Consider the following 27,115-nt stretch of genomic DNA (forward strand, 5'->3'; position numbering starts at 1 on the left):
TAGTGACGATATTACCGTCCTTTTCTTTACAATATGTGTCATTTTGTTTTGTATGGCGCATTTCTTGGTATCTTTTTATACCAATTTTCTTCGTGTCAACAATAAGTGTACTGTATATTATTGGTCGTTACATTATCATATCAGTGGTCTTATGTCTGTTACTGTCTTATCGTTCTGGGGGACGGTGTAAGTGGTTATGAAGGTGGACGTTTATTTATTTCCTTTTGTTTGCAGTTTTCAAATCTCTTCTATGTAAACGTAAAGTTATAATCTTTAGGAAGTTTTGCTTTTGTCTGGTGCTTTAGAGCTGGAGATCATTAGTTTGTGTCCTGTCAACACTGTAATGATTACTTCTTGAGAGAACCACCATTTTCCGTAACTCATCTGTTACACCATTTTGCCTTTGTATTGTCGGAGTGGATTAACATTAGTAAACAGAGCACTACATTGGTTAGTACATACTAAAAAATTGTGATTGTGTAGTTTAGTCACTCTGCTATCAACTATTAAGTCATGAGCTTGAGCTCAATTTAGATGATTTCTCTCGAGCAAACGAAATGGTATCACATGCCCTCATATTTTATTTGAGAAAAAGGGGAAAATAATAGATTTGTAGAAACGCGAGATTACTTATATTTCTAAAAACTAATTAAAGAGGAGAAACGTACATTTGTTTTCCTTTCTTTTGTGTCTATGCATTATATAGTCTATCTGTGCTGCTGGAGGTGTGTAAAAACGAAAACCAATCCCAATGAAAATTCATTTACATCACGAGCCTCAGTGAAATCCGCCAAATCATCATCATTTGCACAACTTACGTTTTGTCCATTGATGTTATTTTTTCCTTTATTAAATGAAATACAATTTATCTGGGTAGCTAGAACATCTTCACGACCGCCACCATTAACGGCAACAACAGCATCAACAACTACTGGCACATTAACGATTCCTCCAGTTCAACTTACCGATGCACTAGTAACTGATATTCTTCGTCCATCAATCTTCCCAATCGTGTCGATACATAATAAATATTTACTAATGAGTAATCATCAAATGGATTCAACTAATAATAATAATGCTTCTTTATCATTTCTTTACCCAAATGGTCTCCTGTACATACACCAACTTCTTGCCAATAAATACTTTCCTCTGTTGTGGTCTAGTTTAGATAAAGGTGATCATGAATTTCGTATTTCCGTATTACGTAATCTGCTATGGTTAGTGAATAAAGAGCTTATTTTAATTGGAAAGAATTCTGGTCACCCACGTATTCTATTTGCTTTGGGAGCACAGCTAGGCGAAATCGTGAACATGATGCTGAAAAATGATGATCTTCAAGTTAGATTTCCCATTTAATACTTTTTATTATTTTTATTTTCATTTACATACAAGCTACAGATCCATAGAAAACCTAACCCGCCAAACCATATCTCATGATTGCATGCGTACTATAAAAACGTAGGTAAGCTAGTGTTAAAGTCACTGCTCTTATGTCGCTGGTAGGATCGGTTTGCTTACTTATAAATACGCATTGATTGTAAGTGTATTTGTTAGGTATTTGACAAAGCTGCTTCTTATACTGTCTTGTCTCTATCTTCTACCTAGCTAAGTCGGAACACAGACCGTAACAACATTTGGAATGCAAAATGAAAGTAACATGAATATATATATATATATATATATATATATGTATATATATATAGGGGGTTAGATAGATAGGAAGAATAATTAGTAAATCAAGAATAGTTACATGGTGTACACTCGATGATAATCTCTTGTTTTTATCATTATTAATGATGAATGTAGGGGAAAATTATCACTATCTTTATTAGTTCGATTTCAGTTCCTATCTGATAGGATTTCAAGTCATTTAGTTATGCAATTACTTAGATTCTTCACGCAAGAGGTTTAGTTTTAGAAATAGTTGTTATTCACAACGTAGTTAAATTCGAAATTAATGTATAAAATTATGAGAAGCTTGTTTTATTCGATAGTCTGGACAGAAATTACTAATTTTCAAGTTAATTTCTTTGTACGCTACTCGATTTCAATAGTTTTGTCATTAAAACGAACTATACGTCGTTGTTAGCAAAAGATCGTTGGTCGTTCCCATAAATCCACCATATTTTTTCTTGTATCGTCACTAAAATGCTGCGTTTCTGAAAGTATCATTTAAATGTTCAACTAATTTCAAAATTAGATAAACTAAATGAATTTATCATCAAATACAAATAACTAGTATTAATGTTAACAGAAATCTGCCAAATAAGAAATACAATACAGTAATTATAGGCTCAAAATTCAAACTTCAATCCATCTAATTCGGTTTCAACAATTGAGTTTGCATCATTAACCATCGTTAACTAGAAAGCATGGTTTCAAGTCAAGTGAACACACCTGGACATGATCAATTTTTTAATATTACTGTTATTTATAATCCAAGTAGTTTACTACTGCTGACTGATGTTAAACAGCAGCTGTATTGTTTTTCATTCCCAACTATGCCGAAATACTATCCGCCATAAAAAATTTCATATAAATGAGTTTGTGAAGAAACTCAACTTTTTGCTCCTTATTTCTAAACTATGCATCGGGGCATATCAACCTTAAAGCAACAATGCTAACTAACCTTTCATAATGTTCTGAATATTACCTCTTGGCGTCATTACGCCACATGACTGTGTCCCGACTGTCGCTGTTACCCCGACGTGGTGGTCAGGCTTGCCTATCGTGATGGACCAACCGAGCTATACTGGCTGGAACAATCGTTCCTCAAGGTCCTACCATGACAGATAGGTCGGTTGATGGACTGTAAGACTAAAAGCAGCAACCTAAGGTCAGAGAGCGAAGTCGTACTGCTGACTGTACAAAGGTGTGACGGCAGCTATACTGTCTTCCCACAAAGAAAGGGTGGGGTTAGAAAACGTCAACCATAAAAATGCACACCTCGCCTTATCCCATGGATATCCGTCTCCGGTGGTGAGGTCTCAACAAGTACGGAGCTAACACAAAAATAACCCACAAAATGGTTATGTGTGACCTATCTCAAGCAGTTGTCCCTTGGACACTGCGGTCTTACTCTCAGGTCACTAATACCAACTCTAAGCCAATTTCCTTTTCAAGTACCTCTCAAAGAATCGTTTCACGATGTGGGCAACCGGTAAGTGATAACCACCCTCATACCTCTAACAACACTCAAGACACTTCATGATCAATCTCCTTCAATTCCTCCTACCTCGACTTTCAACACTAAACTTCCTCCTTCGGCTTCCTTCTCAAGTGTCATCATAACCAACGATTCTATTGCGCAAAACACTGTCTAAAGTCTACTGAAACCTCGCTCCAAACTACATATTGGAGCCTTCAACGTACGCACCCTATGTCAAATCGGCCAGCAGGCCTCCTTGGCTAAAATCGTAGGATCTCTTACCATTGATGTATGCTGTGTCTCCGAAACACACATATGGGATCCTAGTGTGGTCATTCGCTTGACCTCACCTCGCCAGAACGGAGAGCGGACGATATACACCCTCCGTGTATCTGGCGACCTGATGTCTAGTTCTCGTGGACTTGCAGGTGTAGGCATAGTCTTTAGTACGGGAGCAGTGCACAGCACTATTAGAGTGGATCCCCGTTAACAGTCGTCTATGTGTTGTTCGGCCAAACGGCTCCGTGAGAACTCGGAAGACTAGGGACACACGTCGTTGCCTTTTCGTCGTTTCTGCCTACGCTCCCACTGACTGCAGCCCTGATGAAGTGAAAGATGACTTTTATAGAAAGCTCTCTGAACTTCTTCAGGAAGCTAAACATTCAGACATAGTACTCATCGCAGGTGTTTTTAATGCCCAGTTAGGCAGCTTAAATCAAACAGAAAGACATTTGGGTGGGTATTTTAATATCCCTGTTCAGTGAACAGATAATCGTGATCGTCTGCTTCAACTGTGCTCTAGTTGAAGTTTAAAAGGCTATAGCTAATCTGGAACGAGGAAGAGTAACTGTTCCAGACAGATTGGGTCCAGCTGTCCTTAAATATGGTGGTCCAATTTTAGCGATCAGGTTGACTAATATTTTAGCTAAAATCTGGCGCAAATATTCTACACTTGACGTGATGTTTATCCAGGTACCACATTCTTGTCGTACAAATCCGAATTCTGTCTGCCTCATGTCAAGGAATGTGGTTCGCATAATTCTAGATGCTAAAATATAAACAGTTTTAAGTCTCCTCATTTAGTCCCTGATTCAAGTTTTTGATGGTTATTGGTCAGCTAATACTTTTATGGAACCCACTCTAACTCTTCTGTAGCGTTCCATTCATCGCTCTAGTTGCTAACTCCTAAAGGAAATCACCAAATCATTATCAACAAACTTTTCATTAACCCTCTCGCTCTTCAATTCTGTCTCACCGCTAAATTTAGGCTCCTTGTCAGTGCAGTGTATACCTGTAAAATTCTTCTCTCCCCTACTTTTTATGGAACCAGTCTGTTAGTTTTTGTACTGTATTCAAGTCAATGAAATTCTCCAGCGTTTTTTTACTAATGACATTATTGAATTCTATACTAGCCTGAAAAATATTTATACCAACACTAAGTTTCGCGTCAGATGTTAACTTCTCAAAATCCCTTCTTTTTTAGTGTTTAGACTTGCTGATTAGTCTTTGTGAATGTATATTCTGTACATTTCGGTTTCCTCCAACTAATCGTTTGTCACCTTCAACCACCACCACACTTAATCAATCTATGAAGCTAAGTGAATCAAGCCATTATTACCACTTGACACGGTTTCGTGATGGATCAAAAAACTCTGGTGTTTTAAATACTAATGGTCATCTGCGCTATCATTATGGTAACCATCAAACATTCGGCCTAATACTTCTATCACCTACCCAATGTATGCAATTAGCTAATAGTTTTGTACAGTTAACATCTCGATTGATGTTCATGATGAATGATGCAAACTTACCCAGTGAATCATCATCATTGTCTTCGTGTACCCATTTGTATGTATTTGGTCGATTTCGAAATCTATTGAATTTATTATTCAGCACTATTCAATCAACAATTTTCCGTTCAGCTATTATGAGGTTAATTCCAAAAGTGATAATGGTAAGTCTTTATTATTATTGGTTTAAAAGAATGCGGATCTTTTCTATCCAGTTCCCCTTTTGACTGATTACAGTAACAATCCTATTGTTCTACTTTGTATGAATTGAATAATTGTCATTGGAGATACCATTATTTAGTGGTTCAAGCACTCAACTTTCAAATGCAAAGTTTCAGTTTCTATAATCATTCCACATACTTTAGTTCAAATAGTCAGATAATATGTTCACTTCATATGCCAAAGGCAGTTACATTGCATCCCCTTAACGTTGCCGAAGCAATAGCCATACATCTGGAGAAACCAGAATTGTGTGTCCGAAGGAAATTGGTACAACCTCTTCTACCATTTTCTTAATGTATCATAATTTCCCTCCTTTTTCCCTCTTTTTCTTCATACTTTTCTTCTACAGCCATCTGCTTCCCCTTCCATCTTCTTAAACCTTCTAGCTCCAACTGGTTTATTTCTGATTACATTTTATCTCATCATGCCGAGCTATCCTTTCTCATTTATAATTTCCCTGTCTATCTTTATGATGAATATTTAAGCCCTTAACAATAAAACTTATTGTTGCTTGACAAAAATTGGGTGACGAGTAAAGAGAAGCTATTATATGTGAACATTATATTTGAAATGATCTTAGAGATTGGAATTTAAATAATTCCATGTTTAACAGAAGTTTATTATCACTATTATTGTATTTATTATCATCCTGAAAAATAAGCACATGTATTTGCGATTCTACAGCTTTGAAAATGAATTCGCCGAACCAATCTTTCTTATTTTATACTTTATACACAACAAGTGCTACTGAGTATCGATTACTTAAATCATACGCCTTTTGTTGATGATATAGGTTTGATGCAAAATAGAATTACATGAGTTAAAAAACCGCTAAATTGTCTCTTACAGGTTATGACTACCGTAAGTGAGGGCAAGCATAGATTCCAGTCACCGTTGTAGATATGCTTTTCAATTTGACAGTGTTTATTTTCAAGTGATCAAATGCTATTTGAGTAGCTTGTATTTCAACGTGCACTCAGATGATATCATTCCCACAACTGAGGTTGAAATTCTTTCTTTGGTTAACAGAATTTCACCTCCACATACTTCCTCCAGGGTTGTTTTCATAATATGATACAACACAGGTAGGTTAAATACCGATGAAATTTCAATCAGGAAAGAGTTACACCGTGTGAGAATAAAACAATATGGAGAGGTAAGTCAATACAAAAGTGGGCTTGTTTTACAATGTCCTTAAAGTCTGTGAACACGATTTTAATAAAGGAGATTATTTGTATTTCTTATTTCGAAGTTGTGCATTTTGTATGGAAGCTTTAATAATACCTCACCAGCTTCCCTCCCAAATAGTTCCACCTAAGCTGTAATCAGTTTTCAAATAAAACACTATCTTAAACTTTTTATTTATAACATGCCTTTGTAGCTTACTTGGGTGGTAGTTTGTCTTACTTGTCGATAGTTTTATAATTAAATGGGCTTTGTTATAACTGATTAATTAGTATATGTTTTATTACTATTAACAACTCTCATGGTAGTGTTTATCATATGTAGCACTGTTTACAGTTTTCGAAAGTTCTTGTGTTCTACTATTCTTCATTACATCGCTTATTCGAAAATTCTTCAATCAATTTATGACGAAATATGCAATCCTCCCATAATATTGTTCCGAAGGTTGAATGTGCTTATAATGCTTTACGTATTTGTTATAACTTGTCTGTACTAATACGTGATTTAATGAATTAGGGTGGAGTGGTGCTTGAATCTGTCGAAAACGTTCATTGTGAGTTGTTTCTTCTCAAGAATATAGTAAAGTCCTCCACTCACTTCATATTTCTGAAGTAATTATGTATTGTTTAACATAGTATTGTAATCTATTTGACTGATTGGCTTTGAAAACGACTTTTTGAAATGGGAAAATACTCTCAATAGATACACATTTCTTGGAATGATTGTTTACCTATGTTTAAACTACAGTTTGATTTCTGCATAAGCTTGAGTGGTGAATATTGTTGTCGAACTGCAGGATATCTGTTCATCGGTTACGAAAGTGTGTTTGGTTACCTGAAGTTCACTGTTATAATGTGAAATAATAGTTATTAAAAATAAATTTCCGATATGTCAACCACACCCAACACTTAAAATACTGGCTTTCTAATGTATTCTTAAACTAACAGAATTATCGACACTTGCATTCCACATAAAAAAGGGGGAGAAGCATAAACTCAAACAAAAAGGTATTTACATGTGTATAGATGACCTCAGGAAACTTTTAAAAAGGTACTAAGATTAGTAGCGAATCTGGGAGCTGTCCCAGCACTTCCAAGCCCCCTGACTATCTATAAATACTTGAAAGCATTTCCCTTGGCTTCTAGTAACTTACAGGGAATCACAGATGATTTCTAACACCTTTATACAACTCTTTGAAATTTATGTGTAATTCGTGGATTTCAAACGTAACGTTGAATCCGTTTTTACCCTTCTCTCAACCATTCATCCACTTTATTCTTTTTTTCTTTGCAACCTTAATTAGTCTAGTCGTTTATATCCGTACACGGATGATTTATTAAAAAATAATATGCCTACAATGGATTATTTTAATGCCAATCTATTCGATTCAAATCTTTCATATTTACTACCAAATTGTTTTATCAATACGCGAAGGAATAATACAAGAATATCATCACAGATCTATAATGATAACTCAATGGTGTTAACCAATAATCCACCAAAAAAAATTGATCATTTATCTGATGATCAGGATGATCTGATTCGTGGTCAATTGAAACCTAGAATTAATAATGATAATAATAATACTGTTTATAATAATTGTGTTACTCAGAATGCGTTTAGAAGTACACGGATATTGACTCATCGAGGTCCAGGTGAAAGTTCATTTGAACTTGGTTATCATTCTACTGAAGAAAGAATGCTGATCACGAGTAATAATGATGAGCTATATGCAACAAGTATGTGTTATTTTATTTTTTTCTTGTTACTGAATTATTTATTCACTGTTATAAATAAATAAAAGATATGCATTATTGTATGTCTTCTCATCATTTGTACTTGAATTGTGATTTTTTTTAAACAGTATATAAACGTTTTTAGTACATATGATACCAACAAAAATGCTTCACACAATGTATGATGATAATGTTTAGTAGGAGTGAAGAAGGCTTCTATTTGATTAAAGATCCAGTCCACCTTATTGCCATGCGATTACTCAGATTGTAGCCGATAAAGCAGTGATATAATCTGCCACTTGCAAAAGTCTTAATATCTTTCATTTCAGAATTGTTATTATAAGAAAAAAAAACTTGTTTTTAAGAAATTTAGTCACTTGAATCAAAAATAACTGTAGGATTTTTCCAAAATTTATTTAAGGGTAAAAAGAAATGTTGTGTTATTAGTTATTTTCAAATCGTATATTACAACGATTTTTAACGTCAGGTAGAAAACTGTTGAGAATTAGAAAGCATATCGGACAACTGTTTTGTCCTAGTTTGAAACATCAGCTATTTTTTCTACGCGTACTTGACCTCTATCTTTTCTCATTTACTCTTTACGTTGTTATTGTCCTCTTTGATTGTACTGATGTGTAACGTGGCAACTTGAACAAATGCGTATTCGTTTTAGGCCTGATATCTATGATTGACTGAGTAACTCTCCCATTCTGGTTTGCAATTAGGATCTTCATATCTGTTGCGGAACGCGATGCCATTAAGCTGCTAAGTTGATTCCAGTGCCTCACATATCCGATTTTAGTCAATTCACAATTTATCACGAACACTTATTAGAGACGATAAACATTGCTCTCATTGTTTACACTTTTCTGTTGTTAATTTTCATTCGACTGAGTTAATTCGATATGTTTTTTTAGACACCTCAAGAACGCCAATAACCTGTCATCTGTGTAAACCAAGAGATTCATTAGCTTAGCGGTTAGGATTCACGTTTAAACGATGAGACAAGTGAATGTAGTTGAGTTTAAGCTACGAAATCAGTGCTTATTAGATTGCGAATATATTCAGCTAATGACTGCTGAATAAAATAAAACTCTACAAAATTCTATAATATGTAATCATAAAGGACATTATTTTAGCATTGCTGATGTTTTATTCTAATTAGTTGTTCTCAATATCAGGAAACTATTTTGATGATAATTTGTTGTATGATCTTAGTGGTTGGGTTATAACGTTTCTTATTTGAAACAAGCACAAATAATGTCCAATTAAACATTCTTAATTAAACCATTTAAATGAGCTACAAGTCCCGATCTTTCAATCAGAAGTGAAATCTACTATTAGGATACATAAATGTGAGTGAAATGAGCTCAAATAGGTAATTCAGTGAATAAAAGTATTTTATTAATGTAAATTTCCAAGCCCAAAACAATATAATCTCATCCTAGTTTGTTTTCTCAATGAAGTACCGTTATTATCAGTACAATAATTGAAATATCTAAATTATTCCCATTGTTATTTTTATTTCAGTATACCATACAGACTATCAGCTCTCCGGTTGGTTACACTGGTTAAATTTTATTCGTTTCATCATCATTGATGATATACATCTTTATCATTTATGCAATGTCGAGTCCCGAAATTTTTCAATTTGTTCTAATGGAATTCCTACTAAATATCAATTAAATAATTGTTCTAGTTTGCAATTACAACAGACACATCTTGTTAATAATCACCAGTTAATTTCTGGTTTGGAAGATGTTATTCAAGGTGCTGGTATTCATTTGCCGCAAACATCAATTAAAAGTTTATCTTTTCAGTCATTGAATTTTGTACTACCTCCAAGTGGTGTCAGTTTAGAACGTGTTCTAAGCATACTCTCTTTTTTTTGTCCTGAAGTTAAACAAATTATGTCTGGTAACAATTATAACAACCTGAGTACTGTTTTGGCTAATGCTAGTAGCAGTAACAATAGTAAATTACCAATCGATCCTCGAAATAAATTAGTTCAACTTTCTTCACAAGGTATTTTAGAATTGTCAACTGTTTTGAGCAAAATTAATTTAAAAACTTACGGATTACCTCCGTTATATCATCCTTTACCTGTGTATGCATCGTATTTCACAGAATCTACTGGTATGTTCTTAATAGTAGTTGTCTCTAGTTGTTTAATGTTGACTTACTTGTTACCAGTTCGTTTTATTTATCTCAGATTCAAAAATGGTTCTTATTGAAACATTTATAGGCTAAATTTTCCATAACTAACTATGGTCCTAACGTGCTAGGCTTGCTACAATATTCACAATGATCGTAATAGGAAATGGTATAAATTCATGACATTTTGTAGTGATTGGTATGAAGTGACTTAAGACTCCTGATCAGATCCTCAAGACAGTTGAAAATTATTGATGATTGTAGGGAAAAATGTTGAGTAGCTGTTAATACTTTACTTTTAATTAAAAAAGCTAAACAACAAATGAATTTATATTGCCAATATTAAACAATGTCACCCACATTTGTCTAGCTGACCCTAATCAGATACTCTTCACCTACCTACCTACATGGCATAGATCAAGGATTGATGACTTCCAGGACCGAATTCTTTTCTTACTAACCAACACAACTCACTTTAGTTGATAGTGACCAGGGGTATTTAACATATGTATCAATCAATGCTACTGCATTACTGTCCGTATAATGAATTTAACTACTGGAACTCAGTTTCAATCAATACATGAAATTCAGATAACATGTCATTTTCGACTATTATCGTTCATTAAGAACACTTCTAACGTGAATTCGAATGTGCAAATTGTGTATCCGTTTCCATAAATCTCCAGGTATAGCCTATTTGTTAGTGATAATGGATGACAAACTAAGCTCCATATATTTATATTGATCTTCACTTATTTCGTATTTCGTATTACTTTACGGAATGTGCTACTTCTATTTCGCTTCGCGGTTAAACCAATTAAATTACAAACACTGATTCACAAGTTCTAACTCTCACTTACCTACTTCCTTTTTGGACAATCGAACTACATTGTTTGGCTAAACTCCGAGTGCATAAACTTGTACTTGTTCTATAAGTTATAAAACATATATTGTGATCTATTCTACATATCATTGTGCTCCATATCTTTTTATTTCCGATTTTTCAATAAACCTTATTTGTTTTTTAGTTTTAAACTCTTTAGATCTTATATCCTTATTATCAACACCGAAAATCGTATTAGGTCTTTTAATGGGTTTGGAAGCTGTATGGGCTTCACCTCTTGCACCTAGAATTTCAATACCAATGGGAATAAAATTTTTAACAAAAATGGATAATGGCACCTATGTGGAACAAGCATTTCCAGTGCCTGGAGCATCTGATGTTTGTAAAACGCATGCTCGTAAAGTAAGTTATTTTTATAGTGTATTTATTCTTATTACTGTCTATGCTTGTCTTAACATTTAACTATTTTCAGAACAATAAACTAATCGATTCCATACCTGATTCTATGTCATTTTTGTCCTACGATGAAATGTTAATTACCTTTTTTCCTTCACTTGGTATTATTTGTTTGAATCTTCCCATAGATGTGTTAGGACTGCAACTGGTCAGTCTCTAATTGGCATATGTGCATACTGTGCGTATTGCCTCGATATAGCCTTAATCCACAAGCATTGTAACCAAAGATGGATAGTGGCTAGCAGTGGAGTTCAGGACACACTTTTCATCCTACTTGGGACTCGTCAGCTGGATGTACCTGCATCTCAGAGTTGATGTTCCATCTTTGCTTACAATACTTGTGAATTAAGGCTATATCGAGGCAATACGCACAGTATGCACATATGGCCAATAAGAGACTGATCAATTGCAGTCCTAAACATCAATGGGAAGATTCAAACAAAACAATACCAAGTGAATTTAAACTTCAACCCATTGCACAAGCAAGTGGCTATCGGGACTCAGTAGCTGAGTGAATAACGCGACGGCGTTTGAAGCGAACGGTGCGGGGTTCGAGCCCCAGAGTGAACATCAACCCTGAGATGCACGTACGTCCGGCTGACGAGTTCCAAATAGGACGAAACGCGCGTCCTAGATTCCACTATCCATATTTACTTACAATACCTTTTTTTCTGTTTTTATTTGTGACCACACTTGGATAATTGTGTTTATGTATGTAAACAACTCTGTGCAAATATTTTCACTCAGTAAATTAACAATGCATCTTGTAAATAGTGCGAAATCATACAGTCACGCGAAAATAACACCTGTTATATAAAAGTTCATACTTAACTATCCATCATTTAAAAATCTGGCATATTACGGTTAAATTTCCCTCTCCCTAGGGTCATTAATGTTTACTGTGATCCAAGTATATCCGATTGATCAGTGTGATATATTACGAAACTTACCAACTTGAATTTGATTATTTGGACTTACTACATACTGTCACATGTATAAACTATTTTATATTTGAGCCTCCTAACATACAAGTTTAATTTATGTTCTGTAATTGTAGACTAACGGTAATAAAGACAATTTTACTAGTGATAGTCATTTGGATATTTTCTTTTCAAAATTCGAGATTGTTTCGAATAATTTTGCAATGAAACTAAACTGATAAAAATGACCTTAAAATTTTCATATTACTTAAATGTGTGCATTTCCACTTATGGTTGTCAAAGTCCTTCCTAAATTCTATCTGAAGTCATTCATATAAATTTTAAAATCTTTGTATACAAATTCTCCCTAAGATCTATGCAATTATCTTTCATGAGACGAAAATATTTATATATTTCTTGATTTGTCTAGGTATCTGTATACTAACCATCAATGCTAGTCATTCAGTGTATTATTAATAGTATTATCTAATCGACAGTTTACTTTGAAGAAGAGAAAAAGAACTGGTTTAACTGTCGCAATCAAAGTAATAATATATTTGTAATATCTCGACGACTAGAAATTTCGTGGCGTAGTTTAAGTTTCTTCTTCAGAGAATAAGTTTCTAATTCACTTCGCTTCAGAACGAATCAAGATTTTGTATGTTTTCACATTTGAACTCTCACTTTTTTACTAAATAATGGCGCGGTGTATGTTTTGTACCAACCTTAGGATTTTCTAGTAATTTTTAGTTGAGAAGAAACCAGTCAATAACAACAGTAACGAAAAATATACGGCCTCATAATCCTTTGAAACCTGATTGATATTCAGGGGATCTACGACTTAGTAGTTCCACCTACACTCTATCTTCGTGCTCTTTTCTTATCTCTATGTATATTTGGGCTATTGATGTAAAAAAGCTTCAAGCCGACGAATGAATATCGAAGTAATCGTACACAAAAACATTTTATCGTTGTCTTATTTTAACATAATAAAGTTAGAAGTCGTACACTGAATTGGTAGATTGGAGTTTGTGTACATTTGGGGTGGGGGTGAGTTTAAGTTCCGGGCGAAAATCTGGGTTGTGACATAATTCAACATGACAGCTTATAATAATACGATCAGGTCTGTTAAGTGTAAGCCGTCGTTCAAAATCCTATCAAGACTTGAATCTTAGTTGCACTTTAACCATCGTACTGCCTTATCCAGTATTACCTTAGGTGTTATAAAATGCTTTGCTCAGGCACCTTAATCTGTTTGTGTTAATGTATAACACTATCCCTTGATTGCCCCCGAATTCCCTGGTACGGCCGAGAGTAGGGAGGGCCCCCTCTCTCGAAATGCTCTCACACAGCCACGCGTATATAGCCTCTGCCAGAGAAGTCCTACTCACTGCCTTCTCGCACTACGGGTGTTGTTTACGAAATGCAGAGGATGAAAAGCGAATGTCCGGCGCTTTAACCGGGCTGGTGAGCACAGTGAGTCCACCTATGGAAGTTGGAAAACCCTCATTCCAAACCAATGGTGCACGTGAGGTCCAGTATCCTGAGGGAACAAATGGCGTATGAATCAATCGTTGATCGCCGGCTACCATGGGACTGCATCTCCTTACGTTGCTCCACTGCCTTGTGGATCGGACCTTTAGGTCGAAGGCGCCAGGTGTGGCCCCCTAAGAAAACCACCTGCTTCGGTCTGGGCACTCGAGCAGTATCATAACCCTCACACAATTAAATAAGTAACAATTTTTTTGTGTAGTGCATATGTATCTGGTGCCCCCTTGTACCAATATTTATGTGTTCAAATAAATAAATAAAATAATCCCTTGATTATTATTACAATCATTATTAAACATAAAAGTGTATTCAATGACGAGTACTGGTAGTTTCATAGTTCAAGTACCGGACCTTAATTCACAGATTCGAACTGCACTCCACATTTCTTACTTTACTTACTCACGCCTGTTACTTCCAATGGAACATAGGCCGCCGACCAGCATTCTCCAATCTACTCTGTCCTGAGCCTTCCTTTCTAGTTCTATTCAATTTTTGTTTATTTTTCCCATGTCTGTCTCCATTTCTCGGCGTAATTAGTTCTTGGGTCTTCCTCTTTACCTTTGGCCCTCAGGATTCCATGTGAGGGCTTGTCTTGTGACACAGTCGGGTGATTTCCTCAACGTGTGTCCTATCAACTTCCAGAGCTTCTTCCTGATTTCTTCCTTCACTGGAATCTGTTTTGTTCTCTTCCCGGTAGAATGTTGCTGATAGTGTCTGGTCAACGGATCAGAAGTATTCTGCGTGGACAAATGTTGGTAAACACCTGTATCTTCTGGATGATGGCCTTCGTAGTTCTCCGAGTTTCCACCCCATTCAGTAGAATTGTCTTGACATTCGTATTGAAAATTCTGATTTTTGTGTTGGTTGACAATTGTTTTGAGTTCTAGATGTTCTTTAGTTGTAAATATACTGCTCTTGCTTTGCTGATCCGTGTCTTCACATCTGCATCACATCCACCGTGTTCATCGATGATGCTGTCTAGATATGTAAAGGTTTTCACATCCTCCAAAGCTTCTCCGTCAAGTGTAATTCTATTGGTGCATGTTGTGTTGTATCAAAGAATCTTCCTTTTCCCTTTGTTTATATTGAGACATACTGTTGCTTAGGCTGCTGCTACACTGGCCGTCTTCTCCTGCATTTGTTGTTGCGTGTGTGATAGACGAGCCAGATCATCTGCGAAGTCTAGATCGTTCAGCTGCATCCTAGCTGTCCATTGTATCCCATGCTTCTCTCCAGATTTTGAAGTCTTCATAATCCAGTCGATCACCAGGAGAGAGATAAAAGATAAGAGTAAGCAACCTTGCCTGACACTGGTCTTTACTTCGAACGAGTGAGTGAGCTGTCCTCCATGCACGATTTTGCAGTTTAATCCATCATAGGAATTCCGTATGATACTGACTATGTTCTCAGGTACGCTGTAGTGTCGAGAAAGCCTCCATAGTGTTGTTCTGTCGACGCTATCAAATGCCTTCTCGTAATCAATGAAGTTGATGTAGAGTGATGAATTCCATTCAATTGATTGTTACACAATGATCCATAGAGTTGCGATTTGGTCTGTACACGATCGATCCTTACGTAATCCAGCCTGTTGATCTCGATGTTAGGCGTCTACGGAGTCCCTCATTCTGTTTAACAATACCCTGTTGAAGACTTTTCCTGGTATTGAGAGAAGAGTGATGCCCCTGTAGTTATCACACTTGCTGAGATCGCCTTTTTTTGGCATCTTGATCAGGTGTCGTTCTTTCCAGTCTGTTGGTACCTGCTCTTCATCCCAAATCTTACTGAAGAAAATGTGAAGTATCTTCGCAGTTGCTATTACATCTGCTTTCAGTGTCCTTGCTGGAATATGGTCTGGTCCCGTTGCTTTGCCGCTCTTGATTTGTCTGATAGCCATGCTGATCTCTTCAATTGTTGGTGGATGGGCCAATATCGATTGGGAGGTCTGTAGGTACTACTTTGATGTTGGATGGGTTCAGTGGAACTGGTCGATTCGAGAGTTCTTTAAAGTGCTCTACCCACCTGTTTTACCGTTTTTCAGTGTTGGTGATTACTTTGCCTTCCTTGCTTTTCACTGGTCTTTCTGGTTTACGATAATTTCCAGCGAGTTTCTTTGTTGTGTAATGCAATTGTCTCGAGTTTCCTTCTCTTGCAGCCTTTTCCACTGTCGTTGCTAAATTCCCCACATATTCACGTTTGTCAGTTCTGATGCTCCTCTTCACTTGCTTGTTTACTTATGTGTATTCAGCTTGTGCCTTGTTTTTTCCTGCTCTTCTTTGGCTGTTATTGATTGCTGCCTTCTTGTTCCTCTTTTCCTCAATCTTATCCAGTGTATCAACAGTGATCCATTCCTTGTGGTGGCGATTTTTATGGCCCAGGACCTCCTGACATGTTGAAGTAATTGCCTCCTTGACACCCTTCCAGTTTCTCTACATAGTAGTTCCCTCTCCATTGAGTAGATCATGGAAGGCCCGGAACCTGTTGCTGAGGGCCATCTTGAATTTGTAGGGTTTGTCAGTATCCCGTAATAAACTTTCGTGATGTTGTCCGCCCCGTTGTCCAGTGCTTCTTAAGTTTCAGTTTCATCTTGGCGATCAGCAAGTGATGATTTGATGCTATATCAGCTCCTCTCCTGGTTCTCACATCCTCCATCGTCCTCGTGAACTTTTGTTGATGCAGATACGGCGGATTTGGTTCTGCGTAATGTGATCCGGTGAAGTCCATGTGGTTTTGTGAATGCGTTTATGTGGGAATATAGTGCCGCCTATGACCAGTTTATTGAAGGCACATGGGTATACAAATCTCTCACCATTTTTGTCCCTTTCTCCCTGTCCATGTCGTCCAATGATGTCTTCGTATGCAGTGTTATCCATTCCAACCTAGGCATTTAAATCTCCCATGAGAATGGTCAGGTCCTTTGTTGGGCACTTCTCAAAGATCGACTGCAGCCTATCGTAGAATTGGTCTCTGACGTCTTCATCATATTTGTTGGTAGGCGCATAACATTGGATGACGTTCATTGCAATGCTCTCTTTCTTTGTTTTGAAGGAGGCTTTGATGACCCTTGGTCCATGAGATTCCCATCCTATAAGTGCATTTTGTGCTTGTTTGGACAGCATCAATGTAACTCCTTGTGCATGTGGGGCATTTTCTTCTTCATGGCCGGAGTAAAACAGAATCTCTCCTGAAGCTGGTCGTTGTTGTCCAACCTGCGTCCATTTTGTTTCACTGATCCCAACCACCTCCAGGTTCTATTTCCTCATTTCTGGCAGTAGTCCCCGGAGGGGCTACAGGCGGACTGCACTCCACCTACGTCTAATCAAATAGTTGAGTTTTATCACCAGCCTTCTCAAATAAAGAAAGTTGCAACTCACCATCAGTTATGCAATAGCCTTTTACTTAATAAATGAGTTATATTCATTTGGTCTACAATATTATCAATACTTAGATTTATGACATTGTATTTCCCCATATATTCTCATATGCATATTTTGCAGATCTCCGTAGATTATGCTTATCGTAGACTGGATACTAATTCAACTATGTTTAAATTTACAAGTAAACTTTTGTTTTGCCTTATGGAGGTATGCTGTTTGCAAGATTGCCTAGAGAAAATACAACAACAGGAACAAACGAATAAAAAGTCGTTTGTAAGTGATCGTTCTCCAAAGGAACAACTACAAGAAGTAGATAAGATACGCCAGCAGAATTTCTTAATAACACAGTGGTGTTCACCACTAGACTGTTTATTACATTGCCTTGCACCAAGAGAATTCGCCATTCTCATATCAGATATTCGTCGAAATCTCCGACTTCGTATAGCATTTTATCATATTAAACAACGAAAAGCAATTGATATGCTTTACCCTAAGAGCACTGGTGTTGTTAGTGATCAACTCCCTTTAGCGCTGATGCTAAATCCACTTCCGCCGACTCCAGCATTTATTACACCTGGTCTGCTCATTGCCCTAATTCAAGCTCATCTGATGGAAGATGGTATTGCTGATTGTTTAGGTCCGTTAATTCATTCTATGGAAGTCTTAACTCAATGTCCGGCTGCAACTAAACAACGCTTAGCTGATGAACACAAGAAGCCATACTACAACAGTAGTACCAATCGTCCTTCAGAAAAACAATCGTTATGTAATTCCAAAATAAGTAAAGCTGATGACAGCGGTCTTGTGAATGCTGATAATGGAGATAAGGAGGATATAATAGAAGAACAAGATACTATCTTTGAAGAAATTAATGTGAATGGGGAGGAATTCGTAATCGTAAAATAAATATAATCAAAAAAGTAAATAAATATATTGTAAAAGTTTAACAATGTACCTACTGTTCTATCTTACATATTATTCTGTTTATCATTTGTACATATACAACAGTGTTTAAAAGATTGTTTACATTATTTTCAAGAAAAAAATAGTCATCCTTTTAAACAGACCTATTGCTTTTGTTGCGTGTTCGCACATTGGGAATACCATTTGTGTTGTAGTAGCTTAAATCTGATTCCTTTTTGATTGCATGAATGACTGTTTGTTGTCAAAATATAGGTACTGTCTATCCTCGTATGTAATAAATGACTTAATCCGCGTTGGTGAATAACGGAGTTAAATAAGTCAAATACGAGAATGGATTTAGAATACATATAATTTCTACACTCATTGGTCTGGCCAGGGAATCAGAGTAACGAAGCAAATAGATGAGAGTGGAACGAAGCAAAAATGATGCATAGTGGAGATGGCGGGGAAGCCAACTCATTTTAAGCAAGTGTTAATCAACATTTATAGTTAGATAAAAATGAATGACAGACGTATGATAAGATACGAAGTGTGCATACACATATACGCTCGTATAAAAAAGTAGTCAAGGTTAATAAGCGAATAATTAACAAGATCAAAGTATGACTCATAATGTATAGGTGAATTAGCTTGGCCAGTAGCTAGAATAAAGTATATGGGCTTAACATATAAACCGATACTACATAGCCCCCTTGTAGAAAATAGCACACCTATAAAAAAAAATGTCTGTTTTCGAAAAATAACACTGAAGCGGTATGTAAATAGTGTTAACATGTAGGGAAAAATTGTACAATACCTGTCAAATGAGGGGTGAGTGTATTGTACGAAAATAACATGCATTTATGTCGTGACTGTTTGGATGAGAAATAACAGGTTCATATGAGCGATTCGAATTATCGTGAAAATAGAGTATGACAGTAATTGCTCTGTGGTGCTGACTGAATATGAGAATAAAGAACAGTGAAATATGAATATGTTCTGATTAGCCGCAGTAGAGTAAATAGCGTCGATTGGCGATGAGTGTATTCAAATTTACATAACTGAAGTTTATGTGGGATAAGAATAATACAGCCGTAGGATGATGACTGCATCAACGGTTGATATTCATTGCTGTACTGCCGTTGATAATGATAAGCAAATGCGAAATCAGTGTACGTCGTCGTTTGCGTTGAGTTATCGCCAAATGTGTATCAGTAGAATGACCAGAAGAACAGGATAGTGACTGCTGAGACGAGATATGCGGAGTCGTATTCCTTTATGGTCATGCAGCCTAGCGTGGTTTGTGTAGTTAGAGGGATATGCGCTCAACCTCGTTTGTTACGAAACCGCATCAAGGCATGGTAAAAATACCAATACATATGATTATCGATGACGGCGAGTGAGACTCACTTGGATGTGACGAACAAGAGTGTATCTTTGAGAGAATAGCTCTAGTTCTTGTATACAGTGCTATGGGAATAGAATATTAATTGCAGCAATCGAATAGAGTTTATGGGTAATTGATGATGCAGCATTCAGATATACATGTGAATGAATAGATAATATGAACATAATCATTACTAATCGGTTGGTAATGCGGCGTCAAATACTTGATTTGATTATAGACATTAAAGTAGGGATCGTCGTGAAACCAAAAATTGCGGAAGTTCGGTTTAGCTTGTCGCTGAAAGTGTAGGAAACGACGATTGCTGCGTACCAATGAGATGAATGAACATTAGTTGCATCGAGAACATAAGTTCCTACTATCGGGAGTATGACTCCAAACTTAAGTCTATGATAGAGTGTATTATTAGACCAAAAATGACATGAAAAAAAAATGGGATGAACTCACTTGAAGCAGGAAAATCTTGCGTTATTGAATAAAGATAGTCCAATGAGTTTCGAATATCATAACGTGTACTGTCCATATAATTATAATTTGTTCGATTAGTGATTTGACTGCGTAAATGTCATAGTTTAATGTCAATACGAACAAAAATTATAATTCCACGTTAGATTATGATATGACACTATTGTAATAATGAGCATATGATGATTATTCGGATCATAACGGAATAATTCGTCGGCGGTTCCATTTTTGATTTGTGTTCGCTCGTTGCGGTCGCCAATTCTGTTGCGTGTTCCAAATACGGCTGACCAATTATGTTGCGAGTTCGTACGTCGAGGTTGTCAATTCTGGTCCGTGTTCGTTCGGCAAGGCCTCCAATTATGTAGTGTGTGTTCACTAGTCGGGATTACCAAATCTGTTGTGGCGTACTTCATTAATAGTTCACTTCCATAACCGCTATTACACCAATCTTAACGGTGTATAAAATCAGAAGGCAAAAGGAAGCGGCAACTACATTTTTATTGATGAATGATGCAGACCAGAAAGTTGTAAGCACATGAGCAAATGTAAGCGAACGAAGCATAAATAAGACGCATTGGAGATGGCTGGTAAGCCAACTCGCTTGAGCAAGCATTACTCAATATTTATAATCAGACAAAAATGAATGACAGACATATGATGAATAAGATACGAAGCGTGCATACACATATACGCTCATATAAAAAAGTAGTCAAGGTTAATAAGCGAATAATTAACAAGATCAAATTATGACTCATAATGTATAGGAGAATTGGCTTAGCCAGTAACTAGAATGAAGTATATGGGTTTAACATATAAACCGATACTACAATTTCTACATTTTTACGCAACAAATAAAACATTTAATTAATTTCCCAACTAGGTTCGGACTTGTTTTTTGCATATGACAACGGCTTCAGGGTTTAAACCTAACAGCCTTAGTCTTACTCTTCGGAAGAAGTTCGTAATAGCTGTAGCATTATTGTCACAGTCTAAGAGCATACTTTTCGTATTGTCCCAATTGATATGTTGTGTAAATTAATTTAATATTTTGTGATTAGTATTTATAACTGGGTACGTTTACATATATTGAATATATCATGATCAATACTAAATATGTACCATGAAAACAAAAACAATTTGCATTACGCCCGATGGTATTCGTCAGCTACAGGAATCTTCATTTAAGTGGTTGTAGCCTTTTCACTGAGGCTCATGGTCCACTCACTACATTACTGGAAGATAACTAAATCCAAGCGTTTGGCGACCCTTCACATATTATGCCATGAATCACTTTGCAGAATTACACGAGTCTTTATATTAACCAATGCTTGTAAAGCTATTCTATATGTTGTTTTTCCAAGTGTATCAGGAACGCACAGCCATCTACAGTAATCGGTTGTCTGTTCCGAAATTTAGGTATATAATGTATGACTTGGGAACAAATCCCACGTGTTAATTAAAAAGCGTCACCAAATACTGGGATTTAAAAACCGTAATTGAGTAATAAGAGTAAGGGACTGCTATTCAAACACAAATGATTTTAGAAATAATCTCTCAGACGATCTCATTAATAACAAGAAAGTAACCGATCATCTAAACAAAATCTAGGTTATTAATACACATGTACAGAGTATAAGTATAAAACAGTATAGCTGCCGTCACACCTCTGTACAGTCAGCAGTACGACTTCGCCTTCAGACCTTGGGTTTGCTGCTTTTAGTCTTACCGCTCTTCAACCGACCTGCCTGGCATGGTAGGACCTTGAGGAACGATTGTTGCAGCCAGTATAGCTCGATTGGTTCATCACGATAGGCAAGCCTGACCACCACGTCGGGGTAACAGCAACGATCGGGCAATGAAGTTATACACAGAAGAGATTGATTCCATATATACAAATCGAGGGACGAAATGCAAAAATTAATAATAATCGTCTAGTTGAGTCATACAGTTGACATAAAATTAACATCATGAATAAACTTCAGTAGAACGTTTAAAGTATAAATTTCAGAAAATATGTGACAGACATCAGTATAATTATTTTACCACAGGAGTGATAGGTTCGGTTTAATCTCTTTCTGTATACAATCAGATAAGAAGCTCTCTATGACAATGGGCTCTACAATGCAAAGTAAAGGTGGTGTCCTCTACATGTTTATCATTTTAGGCTGTGATGGCCGAATGATTACGAATATCAGGAACTTCTGTCGGAACTGGCGTGATACCTTGCGAATTTATCATATGACCCAGAAATCACAATGATTCCTTTCCGAATTCACACTTCTCCACGTTAATAGTGACGCCACATTCTTGAAGTTTCGCGAAAAACTGTTGTAAATGTTCTTCCATGGTAGCGCTAGCTGCTAGTATATCATCGATATATGTATATGCTTCTGTCAAACCTCTAACGACCTGATCAGTGAATCGCTGGAAGGCTTGAGCTGCATTGGTTAATCCGAAGGGCATTCGCGAAAATTCAAATAACTCAAATGGAGTGATTACAGCCGTTTTTGGTATATTTACTAGAGCCGCGGGAATGTGGTAATACGCCCTAATAAGATCAATCTTTGAAAAGACAGTGGCAACTTCTATATCGGTAGTGACTTCGTGGATGTGTGGCACCGGATATCTATCTGCCATAGTTTGTTTGTTAAGGGCTCGATAATCTTCACATGGCCTGATTTCTCCATTCTTTTTGGGAACCATGTGCAACAGGGATGCCCAGGGATTGGTAGATGGCCTTATTATGCTGAGTTTCATCAATTTTTCGAATTCTTGTTTCGTAATTTGAGTCTGACCTTCGTGGTCTTGTGTCAGTTGATAGACCTTTTGTTACGTTGTGGTGCTGCACAGTATGTTTAAGATCACTACTGTCGAATGATACCCTCGTCAAATCGGCGTACTCATTTAGAAACCACTTATATGGATCACTTTTGTCTTTTTTGACACTACTAAACCCATAGACACGTGGTTGATGATCGCCCGTTTTATCACTACTGAATTGTCTCCGTTCAAGAGCCGGTTTTATCGGGAATCTACTTACAAGTCGAAATTCTCTAAACAAAATCAATAGCAATTATAGGCACGGATACATCTGCGATGATGAATTTCCAGCATAATGAAGAACTTTAACCGAAATTCAAGAATAATTTTCGCCTCGCGCATGTTTTTATGCCTGACTTATTTGCTGTTTTAAGCGTTAGTGCTGTATTAATATTTCGCCTTTCTTTGCTCACTGGAGGCACGGCGCTTATTTCTGCTCTTGTGTCTATTAAGAAATGAGCACCGGTTATTCTGTCCTCGACGTGAAATAAACGACTGGTCCTAAGAGCTATGCCAGCTGTCGCAGTCGTTAACGACAACTAGTGGAATCGCTTCAGTGTTCTTTTCGTTTAAATCTGCATGTTTTCTCATACATCTTTCTGCTGAGCATCAACTAGCACGAAAAAATAAGTTTATGATGTTCAGAAGATTGTTTTCTCCAGCATTATACGAGATTATTTATCGGTAATGAAATATTACTCAGTTAACATTCGGTATAGATGAGAAGTTGATTATTTTGTAGATATTTGGCGGTTACAAGTATAGTTCATAGGAAACTGAGTTACTAGTTTGGATCCCGTTCGATGTACTCAAATCTAAGCAACCGAGTAATGTCACTATTCTCTACCTAGAAGAGTGTTTCTCAAAACCAAGTATATCATGTTAAATGTGAGATCACAGGGTGCTTTCATAAAATATGAAAACCATACATTAAATACTTCATTTGCACATCCTTCATCAATTGTCCTCTGTATGCTTCATGAATCTTTCATATCTGTTTTTACTACAATTACTTTTTGTTTCGCTTTCTGTTCTTCTCAGTCCTCTGTCGGTATGCATTCCACTTCTGATTGGTGCCACATTCTACGTAAATCAGTCGAAATAAGTGACATACACAACACTGCATCTAATTCACTGACAAATTGTATTGAAATTCCCTTACGTTTTTTAAAGATAGAAATGTATCCAGGATGTTAGCTCTTCAAGTGTGTGAATGCATGGTTAAGTCAGTGTATTCTTATGTACGCAACAATGTGTGGGATTGATAGCTAATGAAAAAATGTGAGGGGTAATCTTGAACGAAAGATAGAAATGTGAATTAAAGACTTCCCACTTATAATCGAATTCAATAAATTTGATGACTTTTTCACACAAACGGAAAAAGTTATCTTATCACAAAACATGGATGACATTGAACCGACTGTGAACTTTTTGTTATCCCTAAAGATAAATTTTGAGGATATAAACCCTAATATAAAAAAAATAGTGAAATATTGAAATAAGTGCTCAATTGGTCCATGGTCACTTTCTTCCCACTAAAATAGTTATTTAATTGATTTTAAATCCTCTCTTCATGAGATCTGATCAGTATAATTCCATGTGAAGCATTCAGTTTTGATGGGATGTAGAATTTTCATGATCTGGAAATCATTTCGTCAGAAATTTCTTGGAAATCGTTTCCCTAATGCTTGAGAATTTATTTACTTAGGCTACTTTACATCAATACATAATGAATTAAAGACACATTGTTTGTGCGATCACTGTATATTAACCAAATATTTTGATCATACTATGCAATATACGAAGAGTGTAGTAAAAGGTTCAATATCTATCAGTATATTATTAGTGTAGAAGTAGAGAATTATGGGGAGTATAAAATGTGAAATGACTTAGAAAATTTAAAGGAACTAGTATAATTTACCGTTAACTGTGTTTCTGTCACAACCAATTCGTTAAACATAATGCTAACCAATATTCCTCAAATAGGAGAAACCGTTAGAACTGTACTTGAACCTGACTAATTATACCATGTGACGATGATAAAATAGGACTAGAAAATATACAGTTGTCCTTCATTATGAAACTATTACGGCTTACGCATAAACATGTGCAGTATGAACAATGTTGTGAATAATCCGTGCGTGAAAACTAAACAGTGTGTTCATCTCAGTCATCAAGGACTCTTGCATATTTGCGTTAAGGCTTATTTATTTTTCATTCGTTAATAAGGTATATTTGTTATCATAGTATATGTGATAATATTAATTTTAAAACAAATGAAGTAATCATTATCTTCCTAACCAGTGACTTATCACTGTTACTGCTTGCTTGAAAATATGAATTATTAGGCAGACCAACTTCATCTATTTTATGCTATAGATGGAGCTGATTTCGTAAGCAAGGCTAAGTTGTGAACGATTACGGTGTACAGCTCATCGTTTAAGTACTTAAGTTTACACAAATATTATTATATGCAATAGCCAAAGCCTTTTTAGTAGAAACATTAGTAAATAAAGAGCAAATATCAAAGTTCGCTATCAATCCATCTTCCATATGGATTGTACTAATGATGTCTTTGAATTCACCTGCTCTTTGTTCACTAATGTTCGTATTAAGAAGGTTTTGGATATTATATATAATCAATTAGATTCTGGCACTGAATTAAGACAACAATCCTAGTTAGATCCCTCAAATAATACTAAAGCTATCAGTTTATATTATATATTCCACCTTAATCAGGTTTCGAGGAGACTTAAACAGACAAACAGGTGTGGCTATAGGATCATCAGTTTTACCTATTTTCGCTAACTTATTTATACACATTGGAAAGAAGTGTAGTCTCAAAGTGTCCCCATGCACCGAAAACCTGGTTGAGGTACATAGACAACACGTTTATCATTATCAAACGGACTTTCTAAAAACGTCAACATTATGTCTGACAGTATCACACTTGCTAAGGAGATGGAGTCCGTTGACCCAAAATGACGTGGGATGTTTGGTTGAAAAGAAATGTAATAGTTGTTTAAAAGTCAATATATTCTGGGAAATAATATCTCGATTAGAAGTCAGCACACGATCGTTCTACTGAAGTGACAGTTGTCGAGAATTTGATAAACAGAGTTTAAAAACTCGTCACTGAACCAAGTAGCAAAGAAACTGAAATGAATGCAATTATGTCTACATTAACGATGAATAAATATCATAGGGACTTTCTATAAAGAATAATTAAGAAAGAAGATCAAAAGGGTGCGAAGAAAGATAGACCCGAAGTATGGGTTAACACAGTGGTGTTCCCGTATCGTAAAGAAATTTCACTCGTTTTGTAAAGAGAACTCATGAACGTATTCTTTCAAACTGACAATACTGTAAACTAGCAAGAGTCAAAGACTCAATACCAAAGGAGGAGCAACAAAATTGTGTATATGAGATTAAATGTAGTGACTGTATTGCTATATATGTGGAGACATCACGTCAGTTGAATATGAGGGTGAAGGAACATAAACTTTTCTTGAAGTGCATTCATAAATCCTCAAAAAACCTGAGAAAAACTTGAAAACAAGTCAGTGATAACATTACACTCAAGTCTGGTCATATAATTGATCTCAATGGCACTATAATTCCACAAAAAGATTTTAGTTCATACAAATAGAGGCTAACATAACAACTGAAGTCGTACAGATAGGGGCAAATCCAATCATTAATGGGAGAGATGGAATACAGTTGGCTCCCTCATGAAAACTAATAATTAATAAGTGAACCTAAACTCTTTATTACATTTCACTGCATTTAGTCCATCGCTTGTCATATGAACAACAACGATTACTTTTACTTATTCCATTCAGTTCATTCATCTGAATATATGATGAACAATCGTCTTGATCAACACAATAACACAAACTTTTATCTGTGTGATAATTAATGATTATGTTTTTGAGGGGTCGAGTGAAAATTTAATGGTAGGTTTCATATCACTTTACTACTTAATTTCCTGAAGTTTTCATCAGAAATTAGCACCTGCTCACAAACTATTGAACAACAGATATTTTCCGGTTACATAACATCTAAAGTACTCAGGTATCATAATAAGTGATAAATATATTCTGTACAGCTATTTATGTGACTTGTTCATAAGTTTAAATTTT

At 36.0% G+C, this 27,115-nt stretch overlaps 1 protein-coding gene across 1 annotated transcript in view; it reads left to right on the plus strand.

Annotated features, from left to right (window-relative positions):
* The window catches only part of Smp_154540 (hypothetical protein), a gene marked incomplete at its 3' end in the record, with an annotated part of 51,918 nt that extends 26,531 nt beyond the window's left edge, over positions 1–25,387 (plus strand). Inside the window, exons 11-17 of the mRNA XM_018797559.1 lie at positions 707–1,338; positions 4,632–5,102; positions 7,649–8,084; positions 9,612–10,217; positions 11,279–11,481; positions 17,501–18,271; positions 25,322–25,387. Of these exons, the coding sequence (XP_018652589.1) occupies positions 707–1,338; positions 4,632–5,102; positions 7,649–8,084; positions 9,612–10,217; positions 11,279–11,481; positions 17,501–18,271; positions 25,322–25,387 (3,185 nt within the window). The remainder of the gene's footprint in view (positions 1–706; positions 1,339–4,631; positions 5,103–7,648; positions 8,085–9,611; positions 10,218–11,278; positions 11,482–17,500; positions 18,272–25,321) is intronic.
* Between the last annotated feature and the right edge of the window lie 1,728 nt (positions 25,388–27,115).

This window comes from Schistosoma mansoni, chromosome 5 (genome assembly GCF_000237925.1).
Source record: "Schistosoma mansoni strain Puerto Rico chromosome 5, complete genome".
NCBI lineage: Eukaryota > Metazoa > Platyhelminthes > Trematoda > Strigeidida > Schistosomatidae > Schistosoma > Schistosoma mansoni.